At 53.7% G+C, this 23,581-nt stretch overlaps 8 protein-coding genes across 8 annotated transcripts; 5 read left to right on the plus strand and 3 right to left on the minus strand.

Moving 5' to 3' along the window:
* Positions 1-44: 44 nt before the first annotated feature.
* UMAG_02863 (uncharacterized protein) lies at positions 45-2,639 on the minus strand (the record flags this gene model as incomplete). The annotated part of the gene is made up of 1 exon (XM_011390997.1): positions 45-2,639. One exon carries the CDS (start codon positions 2,637-2,639, stop codon positions 45-47), a length of 2,595 nt encoding a protein of 864 aa, XP_011389299.1.
* A 487-nt stretch (positions 2,640-3,126) lies between these two features.
* On the plus strand, positions 3,127-5,394 carry UMAG_02864 (uncharacterized protein; the record flags this gene model as incomplete). The annotated part of the gene is made up of 1 exon (XM_011390998.1): positions 3,127-5,394. The coding sequence occupies one exon, from the start codon at positions 3,127-3,129 to the stop codon at positions 5,392-5,394; it is 2,268 nt and encodes a 755-aa protein (XP_011389300.1).
* A 773-nt stretch (positions 5,395-6,167) lies between these two features.
* UMAG_02865 (uncharacterized protein) lies at positions 6,168-7,745 on the plus strand (the record flags this gene model as incomplete). Its single annotated transcript, XM_011390999.1, has 1 exon — positions 6,168-7,745. The coding sequence occupies one exon, from the start codon at positions 6,168-6,170 to the stop codon at positions 7,743-7,745; it is 1,578 nt and encodes a 525-aa protein (XP_011389301.1).
* A 3,956-nt stretch (positions 7,746-11,701) lies between these two features.
* UMAG_11486 (uncharacterized protein) lies at positions 11,702-12,925 on the plus strand (the record flags this gene model as incomplete). Its single annotated transcript, XM_011391242.1, has 1 exon — positions 11,702-12,925. The coding sequence occupies one exon, from the start codon at positions 11,702-11,704 to the stop codon at positions 12,923-12,925; it is 1,224 nt and encodes a 407-aa protein (XP_011389544.1).
* A 686-nt stretch (positions 12,926-13,611) lies between these two features.
* UMAG_02867 (putative glutaredoxin) lies at positions 13,612-14,192 on the plus strand (the record flags this gene model as incomplete). Its single annotated transcript, XM_011391000.1, has 2 exons — positions 13,612-13,647; positions 13,740-14,192. 2 exons carry the CDS (start codon positions 13,612-13,614, stop codon positions 14,190-14,192), a joined length of 489 nt encoding a protein of 162 aa, XP_011389302.1.
* Positions 14,193-14,555: 363 nt separating this feature from the next.
* On the minus strand, positions 14,556-17,546 carry UMAG_02868 (putative ribosomal elongation factor EF-2; the record flags this gene model as incomplete). Its single annotated transcript, XM_011391001.1, has 1 exon — positions 14,556-17,546. The coding sequence occupies one exon, from the start codon at positions 17,544-17,546 to the stop codon at positions 14,556-14,558; it is 2,991 nt and encodes a 996-aa protein (XP_011389303.1).
* A 779-nt stretch (positions 17,547-18,325) lies between these two features.
* Positions 18,326-21,013, plus strand: UMAG_02869 (uncharacterized protein; the record flags this gene model as incomplete). The annotated part of the gene is made up of 1 exon (XM_011391002.1): positions 18,326-21,013. One exon carries the CDS (start codon positions 18,326-18,328, stop codon positions 21,011-21,013), a length of 2,688 nt encoding a protein of 895 aa, XP_011389304.1.
* Positions 21,014-21,348: 335 nt separating this feature from the next.
* UMAG_11487 (uncharacterized protein) lies at positions 21,349-23,204 on the minus strand (the record flags this gene model as incomplete). The annotated part of the gene is made up of 2 exons (XM_011391243.1): positions 21,349-22,609; positions 22,882-23,204. 2 exons carry the CDS (start codon positions 23,202-23,204, stop codon positions 21,349-21,351), a joined length of 1,584 nt encoding a protein of 527 aa, XP_011389545.1.
* Positions 23,205-23,581: the final 377 nt, after the last annotated feature.

A 23,581-nucleotide genomic window follows, 5' to 3' on the forward strand; every position in this document is an offset into this window, starting at 1 on the left:
GAAGAATCGTCGCTGATGATGATGCTCGATATCGGTTCGACGGCTCATTGTGCCATGGATTCAGCTAAACGTGTGCTGAACGGCTTGACTGCGGCGTTCAGAAGCTCTGCGTCATGGTCGTCGCAGTCGGAATCTTCGGAGTCGATGATTACAGGTTCCGCGAGCGCACGTTGACTTGGAGTTGATCTTGAAGTCGTGGTGCGATGTGGTGCAGGTGTGAGAAGCTTTCGAGGCGATTTGTTCGGTCGTCTCTGCTCCTCGCTACCATTCGAGGTGGAACGTGGTGGTGTTGCGGCCCGGCTGTGCCCCGCTCCACCGCTAGCAAGGCGATCGGAGACCACGGCTCCGAGAAATTCAATGCTTGAATCCGCCTCTTCGCCATCGGCATCGGAGGAGCGCATGAGCGCGGATGTGGCATCAGGCAGAGAGATGTGTCTACTTTGACCCCGACCCCTGCATGGTGCTGGTGCTGCAAAGCCCGCGCTCGTCTGATCGGTAGTGGCGATGGGTACGGGAACGGATTCGGTCCGCCTCAAACTTCTCTGCATCCCACTTGGCACTCTGAGCTGTCTCGGCGTGTGGGGCGCTTCCACCGCGCCGCTTGTCGACTCTTGCACTAGACTCGATCGTTTCGAGGAGGTGTCACTTGACTGAGGGCCCTTCGGCGTCGCTTTTACCTGATTTCTCAACGACGGTTTGACGCTCGACTCGATGAATGGCGACAACGTCGTCTGATTCGCCTTGCTTCTAGCCTCGGTCGCAGCTTTCTTCCTGAGCTCCTTTGCTTGTGCCGCAGCAGCTTTCTTTTCCACCTCATCTAGAAATTCGTGGAGCGGACCAGCTCCACTTGTACTCAACTCCAGCAGCGGTTCTGCAATCCACATGAGCAGCGGCGACCCCGGATCGGGCCTCTTACCGGCCATTCCTGATTTGGGCCTTGTTCGCGTGTCTTCTTGCTGGTCTCCTAATCGGTCTGTGTCAGACTCGTTGCCTTGCATTCGCTCAGATGCCAGTCTTGTATCCAAAGCGTCGTCAATGCCTAGCTGTGCTAGTTCGGCGAACTCCTCCATGGGGACCAGCACGCGAAAGTCGCGGAATGGATCGAGAGCGGCGTGTCTGCGCTGCATTTTGATGGCGAGGATTTTGACAGATGATCTAAACGCTGGCAGCGATGACAGAGAAGTTTCCAAGTGGTCTACAGTTTCCGCGGTCCCTGCACAGGGCCTGGTGGCAATGGCAGCCTTAGCGAAGAAATCAGTTATACGTGTTGCGTTGGGGCTATCGTGTAGCGCTCGGCTCTTCTGTTGCGTCGTAGAGACTGAAACTCTTCTTGCCACAGAAGCAACGTCGATGAATATGAACTGTTGACGCACCCTCCAACTCATAACTTGCTCTTCTGTCCAAGCAGTAATCTCGAGCGACTCCTGTCGCAGTCTACGCACTACCACGCCCGGCCCCAAAATCGTACGAAACTTGGACAGAATAGCTTCCTTGGACCACTTAAAGTAGATTTGGGTCAATCGCGCAAGCCTCTTCAAATCAGGCTCGGCCATCCCACCCTTGAAATAAAAAAAACTAGGATCAAACTGCTTGTTGCTCTGAGACGTCAGCGGATAAAGATAGTACGCCAGCACTTTGCGAGATTCGGGCGTGGACAGAAAGTTGTTGGGAATGGTTGATGCGAGCTTGGGTCTTTTTGAGGGGAGGAACCCTATCTTGTTGGTGCGCAGTTCTTCGCGCACGTTTTCCCGCCAAGTCTTGAGGAATCGTTCGAACTTGGGGCAAGTATGCGAGGCGGATTCTTGACTGGTGTAGGATGCTTTGAAAGCTCTGTTCAAGCTGTAACCGAACCCGGAGCGGGCAAGGGCAACAGCGATCTTAATTCCGCACTGAAGTAAGCCAGTCGTGTCGTAGTCGCCGCCAGACATGAGACCAATTAATATGAGAGCGTCACGGTCAAGGCCCATGTAATAGCGGTTGGAAAGCTCGAGCGTATTGTACAGCGTTATGAGATGATTGCCGTCCTGTCCGGAAAGCTGAGGCCGTGAAGCAGCGCTGGCTGTAGTAATGTCTTGAGTTGAAGCCGCAGCCTGGTCAAACATGTCGCCACTTGTGGACGTGGTCCTACTGAAAGCCATGGTGCCTGAGAGATTCTTGCCCCAGTTGCGAATCACGACATGTGCACCAAAGAGCAGTGCGTCAGAATCGTCCGTCAACACAGCATCGATGAGGTTCACTTGGTTGAGATAAGCCAGCTCGGCTTCGGCCTCGCCTGGTGCGCGATGCCACTGGTATCCAAATGCTTCAATGAGGTATGAGAAAGGCTCCTCAATCACTTGTTGTCTGCCGCTGACCAGCTTACCTCGCTTCCAGGTCGGTCTCTTGGGTCCATCAAAAACGAAGACGGGTAGTACAGGCAAACTAAGCAGCTTAGCAAGTCGGTAGAACAAAAGCCTGAGATGCGGATTGGCACCGCCAGAGCTCTGAAGCGCATGAAACAGCCATAGCGAGGCGTCGATACCCAGCCGAAGTCCCCGAAGTTCGTTGCGATTTTGGACAAAGCTGGTGAGGAGGTACGAGTGTAGTGTTGTTGTTTCGGCTGCGGGAGCCAGCTCGGCCCAGAGACCAGGAATTCCCATTACACCGTTGAGGTGTCCTCAAGTAAAAGTCCAGAACTATGAGAGGCAGAAAAGCACGGTCGTGCCCCGGATGCGCGGAGGAAGCCGGTGGAGTTGCTGAAACGGTTCGGTGGTTGGTGTCAGCACGCAACGTGCAACGTGCAACGTGCAACTCGTGACTCACGGCTCGTGACCGTTGTTGTTGTTTTGTCAAGGCGCCTGCTGACTTCCTAAAAATAGGAAATCAAAAGGGGGTCACGAAAATGTATCCTGTTCGTGATTGTTCTTGTTTTTTGGGACCCTGAACACGAGCGGGTGAAGCAGCCGGGTGTACAAATGCCGAGGCCCACCATACACCTTCGTAGTTCTCGTGTCTTCTTGTGCTACCGGAACAACAACGAGCTCCCAGCGTAATCCCTCTGGAAAAGAAACGCAACGTTGTTTCAAATCTCTCTTGGATCATCAGTGTCATCATCTGGCAGTCAATCTGAGCGCCAATAGCGAAGAGATGTCCACCATCAATCAGAGCATCGATGGACTCACCTCGAAGCACGACCTGCTGCTACCTCTGCAAGGCTACATTCGACCACGTCGCGTTCACCTCGCCTCATTCACTGCAGAGACCCGAAAAGGCTCTGTTCTTGCCTACCTTGGCATCCCTTTTGCCCAGCCACCGACCGGTACACGTCGTTGGCAAGTGCCCCAAGGGCCATTGCCGAGCTGGTCCAAGACGAGAAACTCGAAATGGCAGTCAGATCCGTATCAAGACTTTGCTGCCATGGAAGGCATGCATCGTGGACGCAAGAACGCCAAGACAGCAATACCACGAAGCGAGGACTGCCTTTATTTGAACGTGTGGGTGCCAGAATCCAAAGACAATGACCATGCAAAGAGACCGGTTCTGGTCTGGATTTACGGTGGTGCATTCTCTGTCGGCAATTGCTCTAGACCGCTTCACGACGGTGCGAGGCTGGCTCACGAGAGCGGCTGCATTGTCGTATCTTTGACATATCGAGTCGGCGCTCTGGGCTTCCTTGGGTCCCATTCCATGACAGAAGAGGCGGCAGGCGAGTGGCCGCTCGTGATGCTCGAGTCACTGCAGAACCGACCTGCTCGTGGTCAGGGTGCTCACGTAGGTGCTGGTAACTGGGGCTTGTGGGACCTCGTCAGCGGCTTGCTTTGGGTTCAAAACTCCATATCTGTACTCGGCGGTGACCGAAACAATGTTACTGTATTCGGCGAAAGCGCAGGCAGCATCGCTATCCACTATCTCCTTCTATCACCTCGTACTCCCGAAGGCCTCTTCCACAAGGCCATTCTTCAGAGCGGCGTTGTGGCTACACTGTTGCCGCGTACAACTCAGGCAGTACAAGCCACATTCGACTCGCTCGTGCGGTCGCTTTGTCCTTACCATCTCGAGGGCGATGACAAGGCTCAGCTCGAGTACCTGCGAACTCGAGTAAGCGCGGATGATATCTCTGCATGCCTGCGACCTCTAGTGGGCAAACGCCCAAGGTCCGAGTATACACCGACGCTATCAGATATGAAACGCCTGCCAAGGGCGCGCGAGAATCTGAACGGTGGTGACGCGTTTAGTGTGACGGATCAGTGGGGTCCCGTGTGGGACGGCGCCTTTGTCGATCCAGACTTTGTCGAGCGAGCGCTCGGTCCACTGCCACCAAAGAGTCAAATGCGTAATGGTCGAAGTGGTGTGATTGTGGGCATGTGTGCAGATGAAGGCACCATGTTTAACTTTTTGATCGCGACCAGACAGTCGCTGGCTGCTCATCAAGATCTTTTCCATCCACAACTATCGTCCGATCTTGGACGGCTGTATGGATTTGACATCCGGGAGCTGGTCGCAAGCAAGCTCAGTGGTCGCGAAAAAGTTCTGCGAGACCAGCAGGCTTTCTACACATGCGCTACTTATACAGGCGATGCCCAATTCACAGCGCCAATCTTGGACTATATGGCGGCTCAAAGCGGCCATGCAGCTGATAGAACGGCAGAAGAGGACTGCGTAGATACGTATGGTTTCCTTCTGGCATATCGGCCATCGTGGGGCATGTTGGAAGCGCTGACGGTGGTGCCCGAGATGACCGAAGAGTGGGCAGCTTTTCACACGCTCGATGTTCCCTTCGTATTTGGGCTGACCGGTCATCCTGGTTTAGACGGCCACGTCTACGTGTCTGACGTGTCCGACTATGGCGTAGATCCGGAACAAGATAATGGCAAGGACGCAGCAGCTATGCCGTTGGTACATAGTCGATCGACGTCGAGGGGAATGACCGAGGAGGAAAAGCAACTCAGCCTGTACATGATGCGAACGTGGACTGCGGTGGCCAAGTTAATAGAATGCGATGGCGGTGGAGAGCTCAAGCTTCCTGATGGATCGACTTGGCTTGGCTTGGGCTCTAGCACGGAAGAAGCCAGCAAAGTCGGCATAGATCGAATTCGCCTGCTGGCAATCGGCGAGGCACCCCAGGCACCAGCAAAGGCAGCAACGGCCAATGTGGGAGGTTCGATTCGCATATGGCAGACGCAACTCTCGCAACATGCCTTTGCACAGCAGCATGGCATCGCCACTTTGCCAAGCTTGCAGGATCGAGTGCGCTTCTGGATGCACGAGCCTATCACTGGCACCGGCTCAGCCTCACAATCACACGCCGACGCTGCGCAGTCGGACAAACTTCGATTGTGCCGATCCATGCAAAACTACTATGGCTTCCTCTCAACGCCTCCTGTCTTTCTGCCATGGAAGCCATCGCAATCGTGAAGCACGCCGACATTCACGATTGTGATTCACGATTGCTACGACAAGCGTGAGTGACTTGTGACTTGTGACTTGGTCTTCCTTATTCCTTTTTGTGGAGACTTGCTCCCGATCTCACAGACGTCAACGTCAATAACTTTAGTCCGCGGAGTCACGAAGTGAGACTTTTCCCGCTTTTGTGCGCGCATTTTGCTGCTGACAACAACGTGCAAAGTGGAGGATATTTGGCGTCCTTTCTGGCACACGTCATGTCCATTAGACTGGCCCCTCTGCAACGAGCTTCTGCCATGGCTTGAGCGCGATCGGCCGGTGACTATACCTCGATCTACGCATGCTAATCTTGATGACAAGAGGAAAGAGGAGCAGTGCAATGATTGAGATGCTTGTCAGATGACATGTGGGGTTTGCAGAGTGCATAGGCTGTATTGCGAAATGTTCCCACTGATTCCGCCGTGGATTACAAATCCGCGCCGTTTCTGACAACCGCAAAGCTGCCCATAGCGCTCCACACGCCCCGTCCTCTCCATTTTCGCCGGCTCTCTGCTCATACTGATGACTGTGTACGAGCCTGCACGCTGGTGTCCATTTGATACTTGTCTTATCCTGCCAATGTGCTCAGTTGTCCAAAACTACAGAGATCTGTCCTCGCTTTACGCGCGTCCATTCGTGATTGTGACACGCGATGCCATAACTATATAGTCGATTGCGTTCGCAACGCTCTGTTCTTCGTCCACCATGTTGTTCATGCCTGTTTTGGTTCACCAGCAGTAGTGACAATGAGGATCGTATCTTCTCAACTCTTGACGGCACTAACGGCCTTGCTCGGTGCAGCAAGCATTCAAGCAGCCCCAGCTCTTGACAACGATCAGCTTGTCTACCAATCTGCCACTCCGTCTGGTCTCGGAGCCCTGACGTTGGGGTTCTCTTCGAAGCTCTTCTCTACCTTCAGTAGCCTCATCACGCATATCTCGCAGCCCGTCGCTGCTTTTGAAGACCAAGGCAAGACCATCTGGCAGGTCATCAACGATTCCGAAGAGTTTTCACAGCTTGCTCACATCCTCAATTACTCGTCCGATGCTACCAAAGACATTCTGAAGAAAAAGGAGGACCTAACCCTCTTTGCACCTCTTGACTGGCACCACGATCGTGAAAGAGACGATGAAGACAAGGAGGCCTTCCAAGACACATCTTTCGGTCCGGCTTCAATTCATCAGTGGGACGCCATCCAGAAACAGATTGCCGACTACGAGCGAGACTACAGCATCGATGCTCGTCGACACGATAAAGGTGACAACAAAGACGAGGAGAAGAAGCGCCGTCGCGAGTGTATCCGTAATCTCATCGATGCCACGGCTCTGTACCACTTGGTTCGATCCGACACCATTCTTGACGCGAGGACCATTGGCGACAACTCGAGCGTCGCCACCTGGCTCAACTCTGGCAAAGCCCATGCCAACAATGACGGTACGAACTGGCGTGTGCGCACGGGTAAGAGCCTTCTGCCTCTTCCCTCGATTTATCTCAACTTTTACTCGCGCGTGGTCAAACCCAACATCCGTGCCAAGAATGGTTTGATTCATGGTATCAAGTATCCGCTTGTCCTGCCGCCCGATGTGCTCCAGAGTCTCTTCTACGGTCAAACCACCTTCTCCACCACCACCTCGGCTCTTCAAAAGGCTCACATTGACAAGTTCTTCACGTACCGTCCCGAACACGCGCATCGCCACCATGCCGATCACGACAAGGCTGCTGGTTTGATCGACACCTGGTACCACGAGCGCAGCGCCAGCAAGCACTTTGACGGTGTTCCTGCTGAGACCATCTTTGTGCCCACCAACTTGGCATGGTCTCGTCTGCCGTTTATCTTCCGCGCCTACCTTTTCTCGCCCTGGGGCACAGAACTGCTGCAGAAGATCTTTATGCTGCACTCGCTGCCCTCGGACATTGTGTATGCCGACTTTGTGCACCACGTCTCGCACTCGGGCGAACCTGCTTCTGACGCTGTCCACAGTGTGGTGGGACACGCCAACAAGACCTCGTACACATTTGATACGGTTCTACCGAAGATCAACGGCACCAAGGGCGAGCACGAGACGGTAGATGTCGATGTTTACAGGTACTACTTGCTGCCTGGCGGCAGGGGTCCGCTGCAGACGAGGATGGTGGCGCAAAACGTTTCTGTCATCCTACAAGACGGCCCGGCTCGGAATGGAGTGTGGCATGCAATCGACCGATTCCTGAAGCCAAAGGGTCATCCGGAGCAAGGTGTCTGGGCCGAGGTCGCCACTGCAGCAGAAGAGGCTGGATTCGGCAGTCTTGATTTGCTCTCGGAAGCTCAGGCTAATCTGTGGTGAGCTCGGATCTGTTCCATTCTTTGCTGGTCCACAGCTAGTCGATCGAGTCTACTGTAGTTTGCATGCAAATGGTTTTCAACATTGCGATTCAGACGTGAGACTGCTCATCTTGAACGATACCTCCGGTTGGTACAATCACGAATGCAATGAGCTTTTCATTTGTGAATGCTGATGTTGACATAGGTGGGCCATGCGGACTGACACTTTCCATGATCATCGAGCAAGAGTCACAACCACGCTGCTTCGCCTGACAGCTGTCAAAAGGCACTGCTCCATGCTGATCCGGCCGAAAGCTTTCCGGCGAATGAACTGACCTTGTTCGTTCTGCTGGATAGGCTGGGCGGAAATCCAAGTCACGCAATGTTATGAGCACACTTCGCCATTCATGATTAACTGGAGACTCGAGTTGCTCGGCGTGGGGGATCCAATCAAGTCAAAGCGGAACAGAACCCAAAGCCATCGTTTATTGGTCAACGATGTAAAGTTAAGATCGGTACATTGCACGGCCTTTTCCTATTTCGCTCTTTCAGAGAAGAATTTCGCGCACACGTGCGATTGTCCGTCGATCCGATCCGAGCCAGGCTATCTTTCTGCGAGCAAGAAGCAATCGGGCTTTCAATGATGCCTGAAACATTGCCAAGAGTGAACCTAGCCCTGTATGGTGTCGAGCAGTAAGATTACTAGCTAGGCCGTCCAATGGGAAGACGGTTGAGGATCGTGAGCGATCAAGTTGCAGCAAGCTCAATCCGATTGAGTGTCCATCGTCCCACTTTATCACTGCGCATGATTTATTATTGATCGACTTGCCGTGCTCCTAACCAGGCTAAGTTAGCGTTTCTGTACTCGCATTCGTGATCGGAAGAGCAACAATGTGACGCCAAAAGCTGACACCTTACTGTTGTCGGAAGACCACTGTATGCCTTTGGACGATTCTATACTGATCGGATAGTAGAGGGAGGTCGAATCTGAAGGACGGGGTAAAGTGAACAGGATTTTCGATCCAACCAGCTGGAGGAAGCAGGCTACGCGTGGTGGTCGAGTCGAGTCATCTCTTCTCGCGTATATGCAGGCTTGCATGCAACCTGGCAGCTCGCCAACCGTGGATGGAACGACTAACGCTCGCCTCAACTGGCACGTGAGATTAATTCGAGCCTTGACGCAGAGCTATCTTGCACACCCACCCGTGCCGCTTCCACACAAACTACCTGTACACTCGTGATAAAGCTGGCATCACCGACAATGACTGACTTATATAGAGATGCAAAGCCGAGCTAGGGGCAAGGTCAAGGCGGGATCGCAACCTTCGATCGTGTCTTTGAGGAAGACGAAGGCTTGTGTGGCTGCATGCATGCTTCATTGCAGGGAACCATGTGCAGGATGACTCGACTTTCCGAAGAAGGTTTTTTTTAAATATTTTTTTGGTATTTGCTTCGGCTGCTTTCAGCTTAGCTGGTTCTGGCACAAAATCGACGCTAAGAGCGACGACAAAGACTTGCTTGCACGATGGTGACGACGGCTGTGTCATTTCTGGACTGAGCAGTCACGCATACACGATATTACTTTGTCTGCCTCTGCAAAACAATCAAGGGATCATCGCTTTGCGATATACGATACAACACCGTTGGAAAAACCGTTGCTCTTTTTTCCCTCCCTTTGCTGACGACGTGGAAGTGAAAAGTTACAACCATTTTCCAGTCGCATTCTTCATGTCTGGCCGCCACTACAGTTGTGCCTCGATGGTGATCACAACTACAAGTCACGGCGATAATGCTTGCGTGCCGGCGTATCAACTTCACTGTGCCGGTTCTCGTTCCCATAACGAAGACACGTCAACAAGAATCGACGCCATCCGAGCAGCTGAGGATACCGACATGTACCTGCATTTGAGTAGCATAGTTACTTGATACTCACGCTTTGCCGGCGCTCTCGTCTCCGTCGATCCACAAAACGTGAATAGGTGAAAGTTGCTCTCCTTGTCGACGTGTCCATTCCAAGCTCGCTTCTCTCCCACGAACAGTGGATACCATTGTCAAGGCCCCTCATCATTCCTCGGGGGTTCCGTGAAGATACCCGCAACCCAAGCGCCAGCCTGACAACCACGGCGTGCGGCATCTCTGGTCACTTTAGCACAGCAGGTTGTGGCGCACCCTTCCGTGGATCGTGATTCGTGATTGAATCGTGAATGTTTAATCCAGGTTGTGCAGGGAAATTTACTAAACCGACGCCAAACAGCTTTGGCCGCTCTTTTCACCGGAGCATGCACGAGGGCTTGCGATCCTCGAAAAGATTAGTGATTGTTGCCGCTGCTTGGATCGCCTCGCTTCTGCCACTGGTTGGCATTCACCTCACTGTGGGGACCAACAAGAGGACAGCTTCAATTCTGCGCCCACTCCCCTGATCCTGGAACTCCATATCCCTTTTGTTGTGGGCAAAGAGACATGAAGCAGAGCGAGCATGCTTGATCCAGAAAAACCCTAGTTTCTCAATCAGCAATCAGCAATACGCAATATGCAATATACACACCGTTGGCTCTGAGTTTCAGTGCAAAAGCGGAGTGAAAGATGATGAGGGCGTCTGTGGGAAAAAAGCGCCCAAGCAAAGCTTGTTCCAAGTGTGAGTTCGACCGAGCTGGACTCGGTTCACCAATCGTGAGTGTTGGTGTACCGCATCACGCGCCCCTCCCGCTCCTCGCCAAATTTGAATCGCACCCTCAATTTTCGAGGCAGTCCACCAGTCTTTCCAAAGCGGAACCTATCTTGTATTTAGGGCGAAAAGACAGTGTCCTCCTCCCTATTCAAAAGCTCTTTGGACACTGCTCGTATGCTTGGTCATTCGTTTTTCTTCCCATCCTCACTCTTGACACTGCTCTCGTACCTCTTTTGGTTCGCCTCACCTTCCCGTCGCTCGTCATTCCCGTCGACTCTCTCTACTGCTGCCCCCAGCTGCCTTCAGCTGCCTGTCCCCTTATATTCAAGCCTGTTTCCCACATCACCAAAGGCCATCCTCCCATCTTCGCGATACTCTCCAACCAACTCCATCTCAATTGTCCATTTTTCCCTCAGGAACAATCTTCTGTTTACGGACTCGCCGTAATACTCTAACTTTGCCTACAACTATCGCCCTGTGCGATCTCGACGATTTCCTACAGCTGCTTTATCACCACTGACCACGTAGCTGGCCCACCATGTTCTTCTAAACGGTCTCCCCGTCTAGACTCGCTCGATTCTTTCTCGTTACAAAACGAAGAAAGGACAGACTCCCTAACCTCTCCGTTACAGCCTCTCCCCCCTTCCACCACTTCCACATTGTTACCCAATCTCCCTTCCGGGTTGATTTCTACGTTGTCTTCTTTTAACAACATCTCCAACGTCAATCTGACAGCTCCTACCAAGCTGTCCTCTACTTCGCCATCATGGTTTTCCCCACTCCCCAGTGCATGCCTCGCCTCGGCCAACAACAATCTTCAAGCCAACAACCAGTCTTCCAACAGTCACTCGAACAGTGTCAAAACACCCTTTTTGAAAAGTGTCTACCACCCGACCAACGATAGTGCCTCTGCTTCAAGCATCTCTCTTTTGAATTTCGACACCACTTCACACAGCACCCCTGTTGCTGCTGTTGCTGCTGCCACCAAACCAATCTCTCTGCGAGCTCACCTCGAAGCCGCCATCTCAAACCCTTCATCTACGTCTGCGCAAGCCAACTTGCTGAAGCAGCTTCAGTCTACCCTGGCTGCCATCCGTCCCTTGTCCAAATCTCAAGCCGTCGCTGCTACATCTAACTCTAGCTCCAGCTCGGCCCATCCGACCACGCCTGCTGCCCAGCCTACGTTTGCTAGAGTACCTAGCATCACTCCTGCTGCTGTTGCTTCTGCTTTAGCTGCTGCCGCTGGACGTCGTCACACTCTGCCTTCTAACCCCGTTGCTGCTTCTGAAGCCACTAACACCAACGTGTCTATGGCTCAGACTCAACGTCTAGAACAGATCCAAAACTATCGACAGCTCATCGCCCAGCTCAACGCCACGATGCCTGCTTCTGCTGATAGCACAGTCCCGATGCTGCCTTTCGGGGCGTCTTTTGCGGACTCTGCCAAGACCGTAGGAACCGGTCTCAACGCCGCTTCCTTCGGTCTCAACCCCATGTCTGCTGATGACCCTTCGTGGATCGGACACGGATTCCAGGCCCAGGCCGCTGTCGACTTCCTCTCTTCCCCAGAGTGGACTGACCCGTCGCCTGCGCTGACCGACTCGATGTCTTTCGAGATCGACTCTTGCGGCCCCAGCCCGCTGCTGCCTCTGGATGGCTACGAGGATGATCTCGGAGTGCCCGGTATCGCCGGCGCTCCCCTCTTCCCTCCTCAGGATGGATACGCCTCGTCCAACGTGAGCCCGCTTGAGCCCGCTCACAACGACTTTGGCTCCTCCACCGTTGGTGATTTTGGTGCCCCTGAAATGGGCTCTGACTTTACCCTGTTTCCTGAGACCAGGCCTGCCAAGCTTCCCATTGAGATGGCGTTCAGCAAGCTGAACAAACCCGCGGCTGGCTCTGGCACCTCAAATGAAGATCCCGCTATGACGCTTCTACGAGCCCTGAGCAGTGCTGCGCTCTCCGCCTCGTCGAGTACCGCCAGTGTTGCTGTTTCCAACAACAGCAGCACCTCGGTCGCTGCGTCTTCGACTCCAGTACTCACTGCTTCGCCACTAGCATTTACTTCAATGGGCGCTCCCCAGGCTCTCGCTCCTTCGAGCACCGAGGCGACCCCTCCTGCTCTGCAACGAACGAGTTTGTCGCTGTCATCGTCTTCTGCCCCGGTGGCCACTAGTGAATCCCGAGGCACAAAGCGACGCATGGAATCGACGGACCTTCTGCCTCTGGATGCTCCCATCCAAAAGCGTACCTACTACACAGTCTCTGCCACTTCCCGACGTGACACTGCTCGCGCCGCCGAAGTGGACGAGTTTGCCGAGGAGGAGGCTGCCATTCGACGCGAGAAGGACCCTCGTGTTGCCAAGCGTCTTTCGAACACGCTGGCCGCTCGACGATCTCGACACCGTAAGGCGGAAGAGCTTCGTCTGCTCAACGAGAAGATCGAAGCTCTCACCTCTGAGGTTGAGTCGTGGAAGCGACGTTGCGAACAGGCCGAGAAGGAGAGGAACGACGCGCTGGCACTGCTGTCTTAGTTTGACAGCAGCGATCTCGCTTTGCCTGTCTTGTCCTTGTACTTGTATCGTTATTCCTTCGGCGGCTCTCATGCCTTTGCCTCCCAAAAGGTTTCGCACCCTCTCAGTGTTGACCCAGAACGTTTTCCGTAGTATCCGTCGTCGTATTATCTATGCTCCACGTCGCCTATTTATGCTCCTACTTCGCCATGTCTCGTTTGCCTGCAACCCAAAAATCTATTAAAAAATAAATGTCAATACGAATGAATCCAGATCTTGTTCGAGCCTCGACTGTTATCCTGCGCTTGAAGTGAAGTGGCGATTGTGAAGGAAAACGTGAACACTTGTTTTCCCATGGCGGTCATGAACGAGATGTGACACGTGACCGTAAATATAGCAATTCGATGTTACACCGGCACTGGAAATTAGTTGCACGACTAACCCTCACGCCTGTCCGTTGGCACGTGACAACGAAGAAACATGCTAGGTGTGAAGGACTGGAAATTAGTCAGCTTGAGAGGTGACTGGGAAGAGAGAAGTCGGTGGAAATCGTAAAGGTTGACGAGCCCATTTTTCTCCGTGCTTATACGGTACAGTCGGTCCTCCACACGATAGTGGGCGGAAGGTTAGGTGCTTGCGTTTGCTCTTCCATCGTCAACGACAAACGCATTCGAACGCTCGACATACCTTTGGCAGTTGACGTAAAAATGTCGGCGGTTTTCAGACAGAGTCTTGGGTTGCTTGTAAGTGCGGTCGCCGCCGCAATTGGTTCTGAATGATATGCGGGACGCTTCACTGACCACCTTGCTTTGACGTTGTATTTGTGCTGCTACAGCGATCAGCGCCAGCACGTGGGTCGTTGCTCTGCAACCCGACGCGTGCATGCTTCACTCCAACCTATACATCCCTCACACGGCTTCTATCCACGGAGGCGCGCGCCAAGATCGACTCGGCGGTGAAATCCAACCCGCTGGTCATCTTCATGAAGGGAACACCCGACATGCCCATGTGTGGCTTCAGCCGCGCCGTCATCCAAGTGATGCAGGTTCAAGGCGTAAAACCCGAGCTGCTCAAAACTTTCAACTGTCTCGAAGACCAGGAACTGCGTGAAGGCATCAAAGAGTACTCGGACTGGCCCACCATCCCACAAGTTTACGTCGATGGCGAATTCGTCGGCGGCTGCGACATCGTGATCAACATGCACCAGAGCGGAGAGTTGGAAGATCTCTTAGAGAAGAACGGCCTTTTACTGCCTCTGAATGAGGAGGCTGCAAAAGCGCAGGCTTGAAACAAGCAAGATACGCCCGCAGTTCTCATGACACTCACTTAGGGTTACTGTCTCGATGGTCACTGATTTCGCTCAAATGCCAGATAACAAACTTGTTGCAGTGCAGAGCAGATAGGGTCGGATATGAAAGAGTCAGACTAAGCGGTCACACTGCATATGAGCGCGATGTACGACGCTTCCAGCGCCAAACCGTGACCTTGAATATGCAGAAATGTCATGATAGCGTCGCCACACACACACACACACACACACCACGGTGTCGACTAGGTTTGCTTTAACCACACCACTATTGTTCAAACAAGCACGCATCGTGTCGGGATGAGCTCCATGCAGTGAGACGCATTGAACGTGATGCTGGCTGATCTACATCTCGATGCCAGCCTGAGCCAAGGCGACGGTCATCTCGGCATCCAAGTAGCTGGCTACAGCAACGTTCTCGGGCAAACCCTTTCTCCTTCTCGTCTTGACCACAAAGTCCTTGGCCAATCCGAGCATGGGAGCCGGTTCCAACGGGCGCAGTTTTACACTGCTATCTATCGGATTGCCCGGTACGATACTCCAGTGGCTGAAGAACATCATCGCGAACGCTTGGCCCTGGGTTGCAATGCGCAGGTCGGTTTCAAAGCCATTGGCGTCGATTACTGGAATGTACGCTTGCACCGTATACAGCGTCGAGCCAGGTTTCGGAGTATCTTTGACAACGTGGCCACGACGTTTGGCAAGCAACGTATACACGGCGGCGACACCAGTGGCCGTAGTTTGTACCTCCACTTCGTAGATCGGCTCCATGAGTCTCGGCGTCGCCATCAACAGCGCCGCGTAGCAGGCACGGCGCGCAGTGGGGATGATTTGGCCTCCACCACGGTGAATCGGCTCGTGCGCTAGTGTTGCATCGAGAATGCGGAATTTCACGTTGCGCATCGGCTCGTCCGCCAACGGTCCTTCTCGACATCCCCATTGGAATCCCTGGGTGATACTCTCCTTCACCGCATACAGCAACTTCTTGTCCACCTCCGAAGGCAAGGTGTCGTCGACAAGAACGTTCGCTCCCCGTTCATCCGGTCCAAAAGCCCACACACTTCGACTCGCCAGCAGATCCCACCCGTACTTCTCTTGCAGCACCTTGCCCAACTGCTTGGGAGGCATCTTGATATCCAACAACCCAGATTCAATGTCTTCAGCAACCCCTTTTTCCAAAGGTTCGCAGATGATCGTCAGCTTGTTCTTCTTGTTTGGCGTCGATGCGTAGCATTTCACAGAAGACGTCTCTACCACCGTTTCGCAGAAGCGCGCCACTGGATCTGAAACGCGAATCTCGATCTCGGAAAAGAGCACTCGCAGATCGTGCAGCACACAGTCGAGGTACAGTTCACCAGTACCCATGATGACGTGTTCCCCCGACTCTTCCACTTTCGTCACCGCCAGTGGATAACTCTTGTTGATGCGACGGAGGCCTTCGAGCATCTTTGGTAGTTCTGAGGGGTTTAAAGGTTCGACCGAGACTTTGAGCACGGATTGCGTCATGTGTTCAATCGGGGCAAAGATGGAAACGTCTTCGGTGGCGAGCGACGCATCGACAATCGTGCCAGTTTTGGAAAGAGACGCATCGATACCCGAGAGCAAAACCCAATTGCCAGCGGGAACACCGTCTGTCGGCACAACATAGCGCGTCTCATAGACGCCGACGGTTTGGATTGTGGCGAGTACCATATCTTCCTCGTCGTCTTGCGAGAATGCTTCTCCAAGCACTTTGACTCGCATCCCTGGACGTGCTGTGCCCGCCATGACACGTCCGAACGCGCGAAACTCTTGCGCGTCGATGGTTTGATAGAGTTTGGATACATGGATTACGAGTGACGCGTCAGCATCGCAGGCTGCCATAGCTTCGTAGATCGCTCCCGCTCGAGGACCTGTATAGCACTTTTCGAGCTTTTTGACCGCTGCATCTTTGGGAGAAGGAATGTTGTCGACCACCAGATCGACCAGTCCTTGCGATGGACCAAAGAATTGGTTGAGCACGATCTTGAGCAAAGGTCGCACATCCACCTTGAACACTGCTGGTTTCAGACGAATTCGCAGCTCGGCTAATGTCCTCTTGAGCGTGTGAGTGTCGGAAGACAGCACAGCCGAGTAGATCTTGTACAGCGGCTCCAAGATAAAATGCACAAACGACCTCTTGCTCTCTGCATCTGGCGCCTTCCTCGAAAAGTTGCGCGATTCCGCATTGTAGTAGATGTTTCCCCACAGTCTTTGGGCAAAAGCGTCCACGTCGATGCTGGCGCCATACGTCTCTGCGTAAAGTTTGGCAAAGCTGCGCAGCGTGAAGCAATAGCCCATCTGCGTTGAGGCAAAGGCAACATTGCCCCGTTCGGGTCCCAGACGAAGCGCAGGATTGGCGTCAAAGGAAGCGATGCAGTTGTTGACCTCTTGGATGGCATGCCGAATCTTGTAGTATGCTTCGTTGGGGGGAAGTCGGAGTTCCAGCACGAGACGGTCGAGCTTGTTCAGCACAAGGACAATAGGAAGCTGTTGGAGGATGCAATGTCGGATGATCTGGACCGTGTTGCACATGACGCCTTCGATTACATCGACAACGAGCACGACTCCATCCGCAAGACGACAGGCTGCAGCCACTTCGTCCTGGAAGTTGGTATGCCCCGGCGTGTCAATGAGATTCAACAGGTACGATTTGCGCTTTGTGCCTTCCAGTACCAACGACAGCGGCGCACTCTTGATTGAGATGCCTCTGTCACGTTCGAGCAAATGCGCATCTGTATAGCGCAGATGCGTATCCATGTCTACTTCGATCTTGTGTGTTTCATACACCAACGTGTCTAGCAGGCTTGTCTTTCCATGGTGCAAATGTCCTACCACAGCAACATTCCTCACCATGTCTGGGAAACCCATGAGACTCGACAGGAAGCCTCTGTCGAAGCGAGTTTCTGGCAGACCCTGCTCTTGCACTGCAAAGCGCCGAACCTTGATCGGTTCAACGATGGGAACCGATAGTGGCTGTGCGTCTTCCTCCTGTACCATGGTCTCGACATCTTCGCCGTAAACTTCGGATGCCGAAGGGTAGTACTGCTTGTCCTCGTGCAATACCACTGCGTTTGACGCAGCTTCATCGACGCGTATCAATGCATGTTGAGGCACTATGTTGCCGTCTTCATCCAGCTCCATATTGGCGAGACGCTCGTCATCGTCTTCGCCATCATCATATCCTTCAAGCGGGGCAGGTTGCTCGAGAGATGGAGGTGGATCTTGTCCATATCCCTGTGAGTGGTCGTCGTCTGAACCAAGCTCTGAGTCCGAAAGTGGGCCGATGTAGTTGCCGAACTCGTCGTAGTCGTCCATGATGGGCAATGGCGGCTAGCACAGCCGGATCTACGATTTTGGTGGTCGAGATGGATGCAGGCGTGCAAGAAACCCGGAAACTGAGCCAGTTACGCTTCAAAGCTACTTGCCTGTCGTTTGCTTCCTGCTCTGGAGTACGGGTCGCAAAGAATGTTGTCGGATGACAGAAGGCGATCCGATTGTAGTCGTTTGAGAAGAAGGGGACAAAGTTAGCAGTTACAAAATCTCCCGACTGCCGAAAACATGAAAAAGGGCGAGTCGTGAAGGAAACATAAAATTAAACAGAGCTAGAAAATCGTGATTCCACCAAGTCTGAGTCCTGAGTTGCAGAACGGTGCGTGGTGACGTCTAAGAGTGCGGATCAGCCGATTCGTGATTGGAGAGCTCTTCGCTACACAGACCCTTTTCGTAGCAATCGAGATGCAGATTCCTCCACTGTACTATTCAGCGAGAGTAGTGCATACAGTTACAGTCACGTACCACCAGCCATCTGCGCTTACAGCTTCACACCATCACCAGAGAAAAAAGTGGGCTCGATCACCTGCTCGGACAAGCCCAAGCTACGTCTTCCAGCGATCCTTCCAAAACGACGTCCTTCGTTGCCTCTAACAGATATTTACACAGGGTCTCGAGCCGCTGGCCGTGTCAGGGACTTTGCGAATCCGACCTACTGCTCGACCTACCCTACCGTTTTAAATTTCTTTGCTGATATGGAAACATTGTGATCCGGCTCTGCTCTTCTGGTACTCGTCTTCTCTGCTGTTTGGATTGCCTCGAGGATGCCGTCAATATCGCCGCAACACACCGCAGAGCCTAGCAGCAGCACGCAGTCCACATTGCACTCGACGCCTGCTGTAAGCCAGGTCCGCATACAAACGCCTGAAGCACCTGCCAGCCTCGACGAGCTGCTCAAATCGCCTCATAATCCTGCCTTGCAGATTCGTCAGCCTAGCTCGACGCTTCGAGGCGCCACCCCGGATGACCAGCGAAGACGGAATGGTTTCCACCTTTGGCGCACCGAGTCGGAAGACGCCCGTAACGCGCGGCTGCGCCAAGCGATCCAAGCAGCAGAGGCACAGGCTAACGCGCCACCGAGTCTCAAGCATCGACTTGGCAACGCTCTCGGGAAAGCTTCCGATTGGATTCAGTCACGCGGCTTTCTGAGCTTGTACAGGCTCAACCCGATCCAATTAGGCGATGGCACGGAAGCGATACTGTCGGACGCCTTTGCGGTTCGCTCACCAAAACTCTCTCGGCTCGGCCTAATCGTTCTTACAATCAGTCTGGCAGGCGCTCAGCTCGCATGGACGCTCGAACTTGCGTACGGAACACCGTATCTTCTTTCGCTCGGTCTAAGCCAGCAAAGCACCAGCTTGGTCTGGCTCGCCGGCCCACTCAGCGGTCTCATCGCTCAGCCGGTCGTCGGCTCGCTTTCGGATCATTCCACATCATCTTTTCGTCGCCGAAAATACATGATCATCTCGGCTTTGCTGCTGACTGTTTCGACCATTACTCTTGCCTACTCAGTCCCTATCTCTACTTCCCTCGTCGATCTCTTCGGAGGCGGACTTGCCGACTGGGATCCTCGCCGCCACGATTTGGTCCATTCCACCACGCAGATTATCTCGGTCATGGCCTTTTGGATCCTCGACTTTGCTCTCAATGGGCTTCAGGCTGCTTCGCGAGCGCTTATCCTCGATACCGCGCCTTCCGAACAGCAGACTATTGCGAATGCGTGGCAGGGCAGGATGACCCATGCGGGCAACGTGGTGGGGTATCTGTGCGGATGGGTCGACCTTGCCAGTTGGAAATCGCTGCGCTGGCTCGGGGGAGGTCAGTTTCGGCGATTCGCCATGATCTCGTTGCTCGCCATGATCTCGTGCGTTAGCGTCACCATCTCGTGCATCTCCGAGTCGCCGACAGACGATCGGTTTTCGCAATCGACGCATCAACGACAATCCATGTGCACCTCGGCATGGAGCACCGCCCAGGCGACGTTGGATGATGTATGGCATGCCATCCGCAGGTTGCCTAGATCGGTACGGAGGGTATGCCTGGTACAGCTGTTTGCGTTCATGGGTTGGTTCCCGTTCCTCTTCTACAGCACTACATATATCCTGCAGATCGCGCAGTACGAGCGGAATCTCGAGCACAGACGTACACATGACGACCTCATCCTTGTACAGCCGTTTGATGCTGGTCAGGGTGGACAGGCTGGCCGTCCGAGCTCGGACCGGGATGCAGAGCGTGGATCGTTTGCCATGCTCATGTTTGCTCTCATTTCGCTCGTTTCTGCAGCGCTGTTGCCATATCTCGCTTTGGCCGGTGAAAAACGTGATCAACCTTGTCTCAAAAATGCTGATTCAAACAACGGCCAAGAGACCCCCACCCCACCGTTGCAGATCAACATACCTGCGGATCGCGCATCACTGTGGAGCGAACCACGGCACACGGCGGATCGCGAGCATTCTGAGCGCATCTCGCGTGTTCAGCGCGTAACCCGCGGTCTAGTTCAAGGTCTGACGCTACGAACATTCTGGAGCGTCGCCTCGATCGTCTTTGCTGCTTTGATGCTCGTCGGGACAGCTTGGGCGTCTACGGTACGGCAAGCTACGGTGGTGATCGCGCTTGTCGGCGTGCCGTGGAGCGTTGCTGCGTGGGCACCATTTGCGCTGGTCGGCGAGTTCGTGAGGGAGGCCGAGGATGGCGCATCTCCGTTTGAATTCGAACAAGATCATTGGTCGCCAGCTCGGATGAGGGCTAGGGCAGCGGCGACCGAAGAGGGGCGGCCAAGAAAGCACAGCCAGCCAAGTGCTCACGAATCGGTTAGCAGGGTGGACCAAGCTGATGTCGGGGCTGGGGGAGGATTCAAGTACATTGATCAGGTATCACCTACAAGGATGGGTAGGGGTGGAGAACAAGGTGCGAGGGAGAGAATCCGAGCGTCGCTGGTGGATTGTGCACCTCTACCACGCACTTCGACGGCGAGCAGTGAGGATGTCGAATCGCTCCATGTAGCACCGCATTGCGGTGATGGTGGCGGATGGCGCTCTTCGTCCTACTCGTCGCATGCGCCCACTCCACAGAACGCAACCGGCGGAGCGGGGACTATTCTGGGCATTCACAACCTCGCCATCGTCGCTCCACAGTTCGTCGTCGCCATCATCGCCTCGCTCATCTTCAGCGCCGTACACTCGAGTCTCAGCGCCACACATCTCGTCTTGAACTCTCCGGCGCTGGCCTCCTTGGCTGACAGGGATCATCGAGTAGCGCAAGGTGGCGTGGTGAATCCAGCGAAAGGAACAGTTTGGGTTTTAAGGTTCGGAGGAAGCATGGCTCTCATCGCGGCTGTTGTGGCGAGATTCGTACCGTTGACGCTTAGCGAGAGACAGAGACGCTACCCTGCCCAGCAGCCGATACAGCACCACGCAGCAGGCCAGCATGACGATTACCGCGACGTCCTATAATCGTGAATGCACTTCGAATTTCGTGCCACCTCTTTTTCGTGACCAAGATCAAGGTCGGTTGCAACCAAGACGAGGCTCGTCTGTGTTTGCGACAGGAACACTCAGGTCTGCAATGACGTCGAGAAGTCGTGACCCACAAAGGAGAGATGAGGTGGTCAAGTGCGTTAGGAAGATTTATTGGGGTGGGGGAGAGGTACAAATACAGGATGAATGCAATAGAATGCGATGGGGACGATAGATGGAAAGAGTACAGTGAGATGCGATGATGCGATGATTGAATAAAAGTATAAATGAGTTGGCAAGAGCACAGATGCGAGAGCGAAGGAGGAGAGGAATTACTGTTCATCCTCGAATTGAGCAAGAACGACTTCCTCCTGCCAACATTCATCGTCACCATGCAGCTCACCGTTGCAGCAGTCGTTTTTGCAAACAAACACAAATGCTGTGCTCCAGACTAGCCCGGTCCTCGCATCAAATGTCAAGTCACCGGTCGTCGCTTTCTGCCCGTTGCCCTCAGCAGAGCCAGGCAAGCGTCGACCGAGAGCTTGCTCGATCGCCGCCTTTCGTTTCGCCTCTTCATCTTGCGTTTCGGACAACGAGACTTCGAGTGCATCGGGAGCGACCGATCCGTCGGCAGCTTGGATCTGATCCGCGCGAAGCAAGTTGATCAAGTTGGGCATGAGTTGTGCTTCAAATACCCGCTCTGCGCCGCATTGCTGGCAAGGAGGAACTGCTCGTGCGCTGAACGAGCGTTCTCCAGGAGCAGCAGAGCCGGCGGTGAATTGACCCTTGGTGACAGCAACACCTTGTCCCGCTTTTGGTTGATATTCCTTGGGCCACAGCAGATCGTAGATCTTGCCTTTGGCGTGGAAAGCAATTGGCTGGCCACCGAACTCGTATCGAACAGCCTGTCTCGGTTCAACAGAAACCCGCTTTAGAAAACGTTCAAAAGTATCGTCGATGCCGTCGAGCAGCATCTTTTCATAGCCTTCCTTGGCGAACCCCTTGAGGTCAGCGTCGTCGGCGGCAGAGTCAGTGGTGGTGAGGGCGCCGGATGCGGATGCGGATTTGAGCATCGCTGCTTCTTGCTTGGAGAGCTTCTTGGAGAGCGAGGACGAGCAAGGCTCGGGGACGGTATTCAGGTAGAGCGGTGGATATCGCGTCGACGATTCCACCCATGTAGATTCAGCCGTGGGGGCTGAGGCAGCAAGATCGGATTTCAGCGCAAGTTCTTCGGCTAGCCTCTCGCTCTCGGATTCTTCATCCCCCTCGTCGGACTCATCCCCCGATTCATCGTCAGAGTCTTGCGCCTCGTCGGCGACGTGCGTTGCTGATGCAGGAGCAGCAGCGGCGGCGGTGGCGAAAGGGTTATCTGAGCTACCGCCGAAGAGCAAACCTCCTAATCCGGCATTGGCACCGCCAGCAGGAGCCGAGAATGGGTTGATCTTGGCGCGCTCTTCCTGTTCCTGCTTGGCTTTGGCAGCTGCCGCTTCGCGCTCCTTCTTGGCCTGTTCGCGAGCAAGACGCTTGGCTTTTTGCTTTTCAAGCTTCGCAGCCCAGCGACGGTTGAATTTGAGCGTGCGAATCACGCGTAATCTGTTGTAATTGGCAAAACAAGGTCGGAACAAAACATGAGAAAGGTCAACGATGGTGCTACAGAAGACGTTTGTAAAGAGGAGAGCCATCTTGATATCATGTCTCATGTCGATAAAATACATGGGGGCATCATTGTTAAAAAGCTCGTTTGTCAAAGTTGTAAATCTTTTCAGAACCCACGGGGCGTCAAGTGAAGAAATTGATACTAATCCTGTGCCCCCTATGTAGCGTCGATGGCCACGATATTAATGGTGTTGTAGAGTGAAACTTACGAAGAGGCGTCGTTCCGCTGACACGCTGGTCTAGCGCAACCCCAGACCAAAAGGCATCGGTCATAGGGAGATTCGACGAGAGGTGCAAAGATCTGCACGAGGAGCTGCATCTGCTGCTCACATGAATTGCACTGTGCAATCTTGTCAGATGGGCAAGCCTTCATAGGAAGCCATGCGGCGCGACCACCGATGCGCGAGACGAGCGGGTTAGCCTCGTCATCGCCTTCGAGCGGTCCATCTGCGAGGCCGAGCTGAACATCAGAGGCGTCGAACTCGGAGCCAGAGTCAGAATCGTAACCGTCGTCTGAGGCCGGCTGTGGCATCTAAAGCAATGTAAGACGCACAAAAGAAGAAGAAAAATCGATCTGGTGTCAGATGGTTTGTCCGTTTGCCGCAAACTCCAATGCATGGAAAAGAAAAGAGCTCAGGATTAGGTAGCCTAGGGTTAACAGCACAGAAATCCCCCAGGCGTCTCTCACCGAAGTGGTCGACGTGCCTCCCGTTTAATAGGGACTCTAAGACTCGTCATCTAGTTTTTGTCATCATTTTGCAAAAGAGGGAGGGAGGTAGTGGGCCTAAGAGGCGAGTAAAGTGATTGCATATATCAAGGATACGTACGATGATGTTACTTGTGTATGATCGAGTGTTCTGATACCGACTTGGAGTCTCAGAACGGGTATATGGGGATGGGGATCGATGA

The sequence above is a fragment of the Mycosarcoma maydis genome, chromosome 7 (genome assembly GCF_000328475.2).
Source record: "Mycosarcoma maydis chromosome 7, whole genome shotgun sequence".
Classification (NCBI taxonomy): domain Eukaryota; kingdom Fungi; phylum Basidiomycota; class Ustilaginomycetes; order Ustilaginales; genus Mycosarcoma; species Mycosarcoma maydis.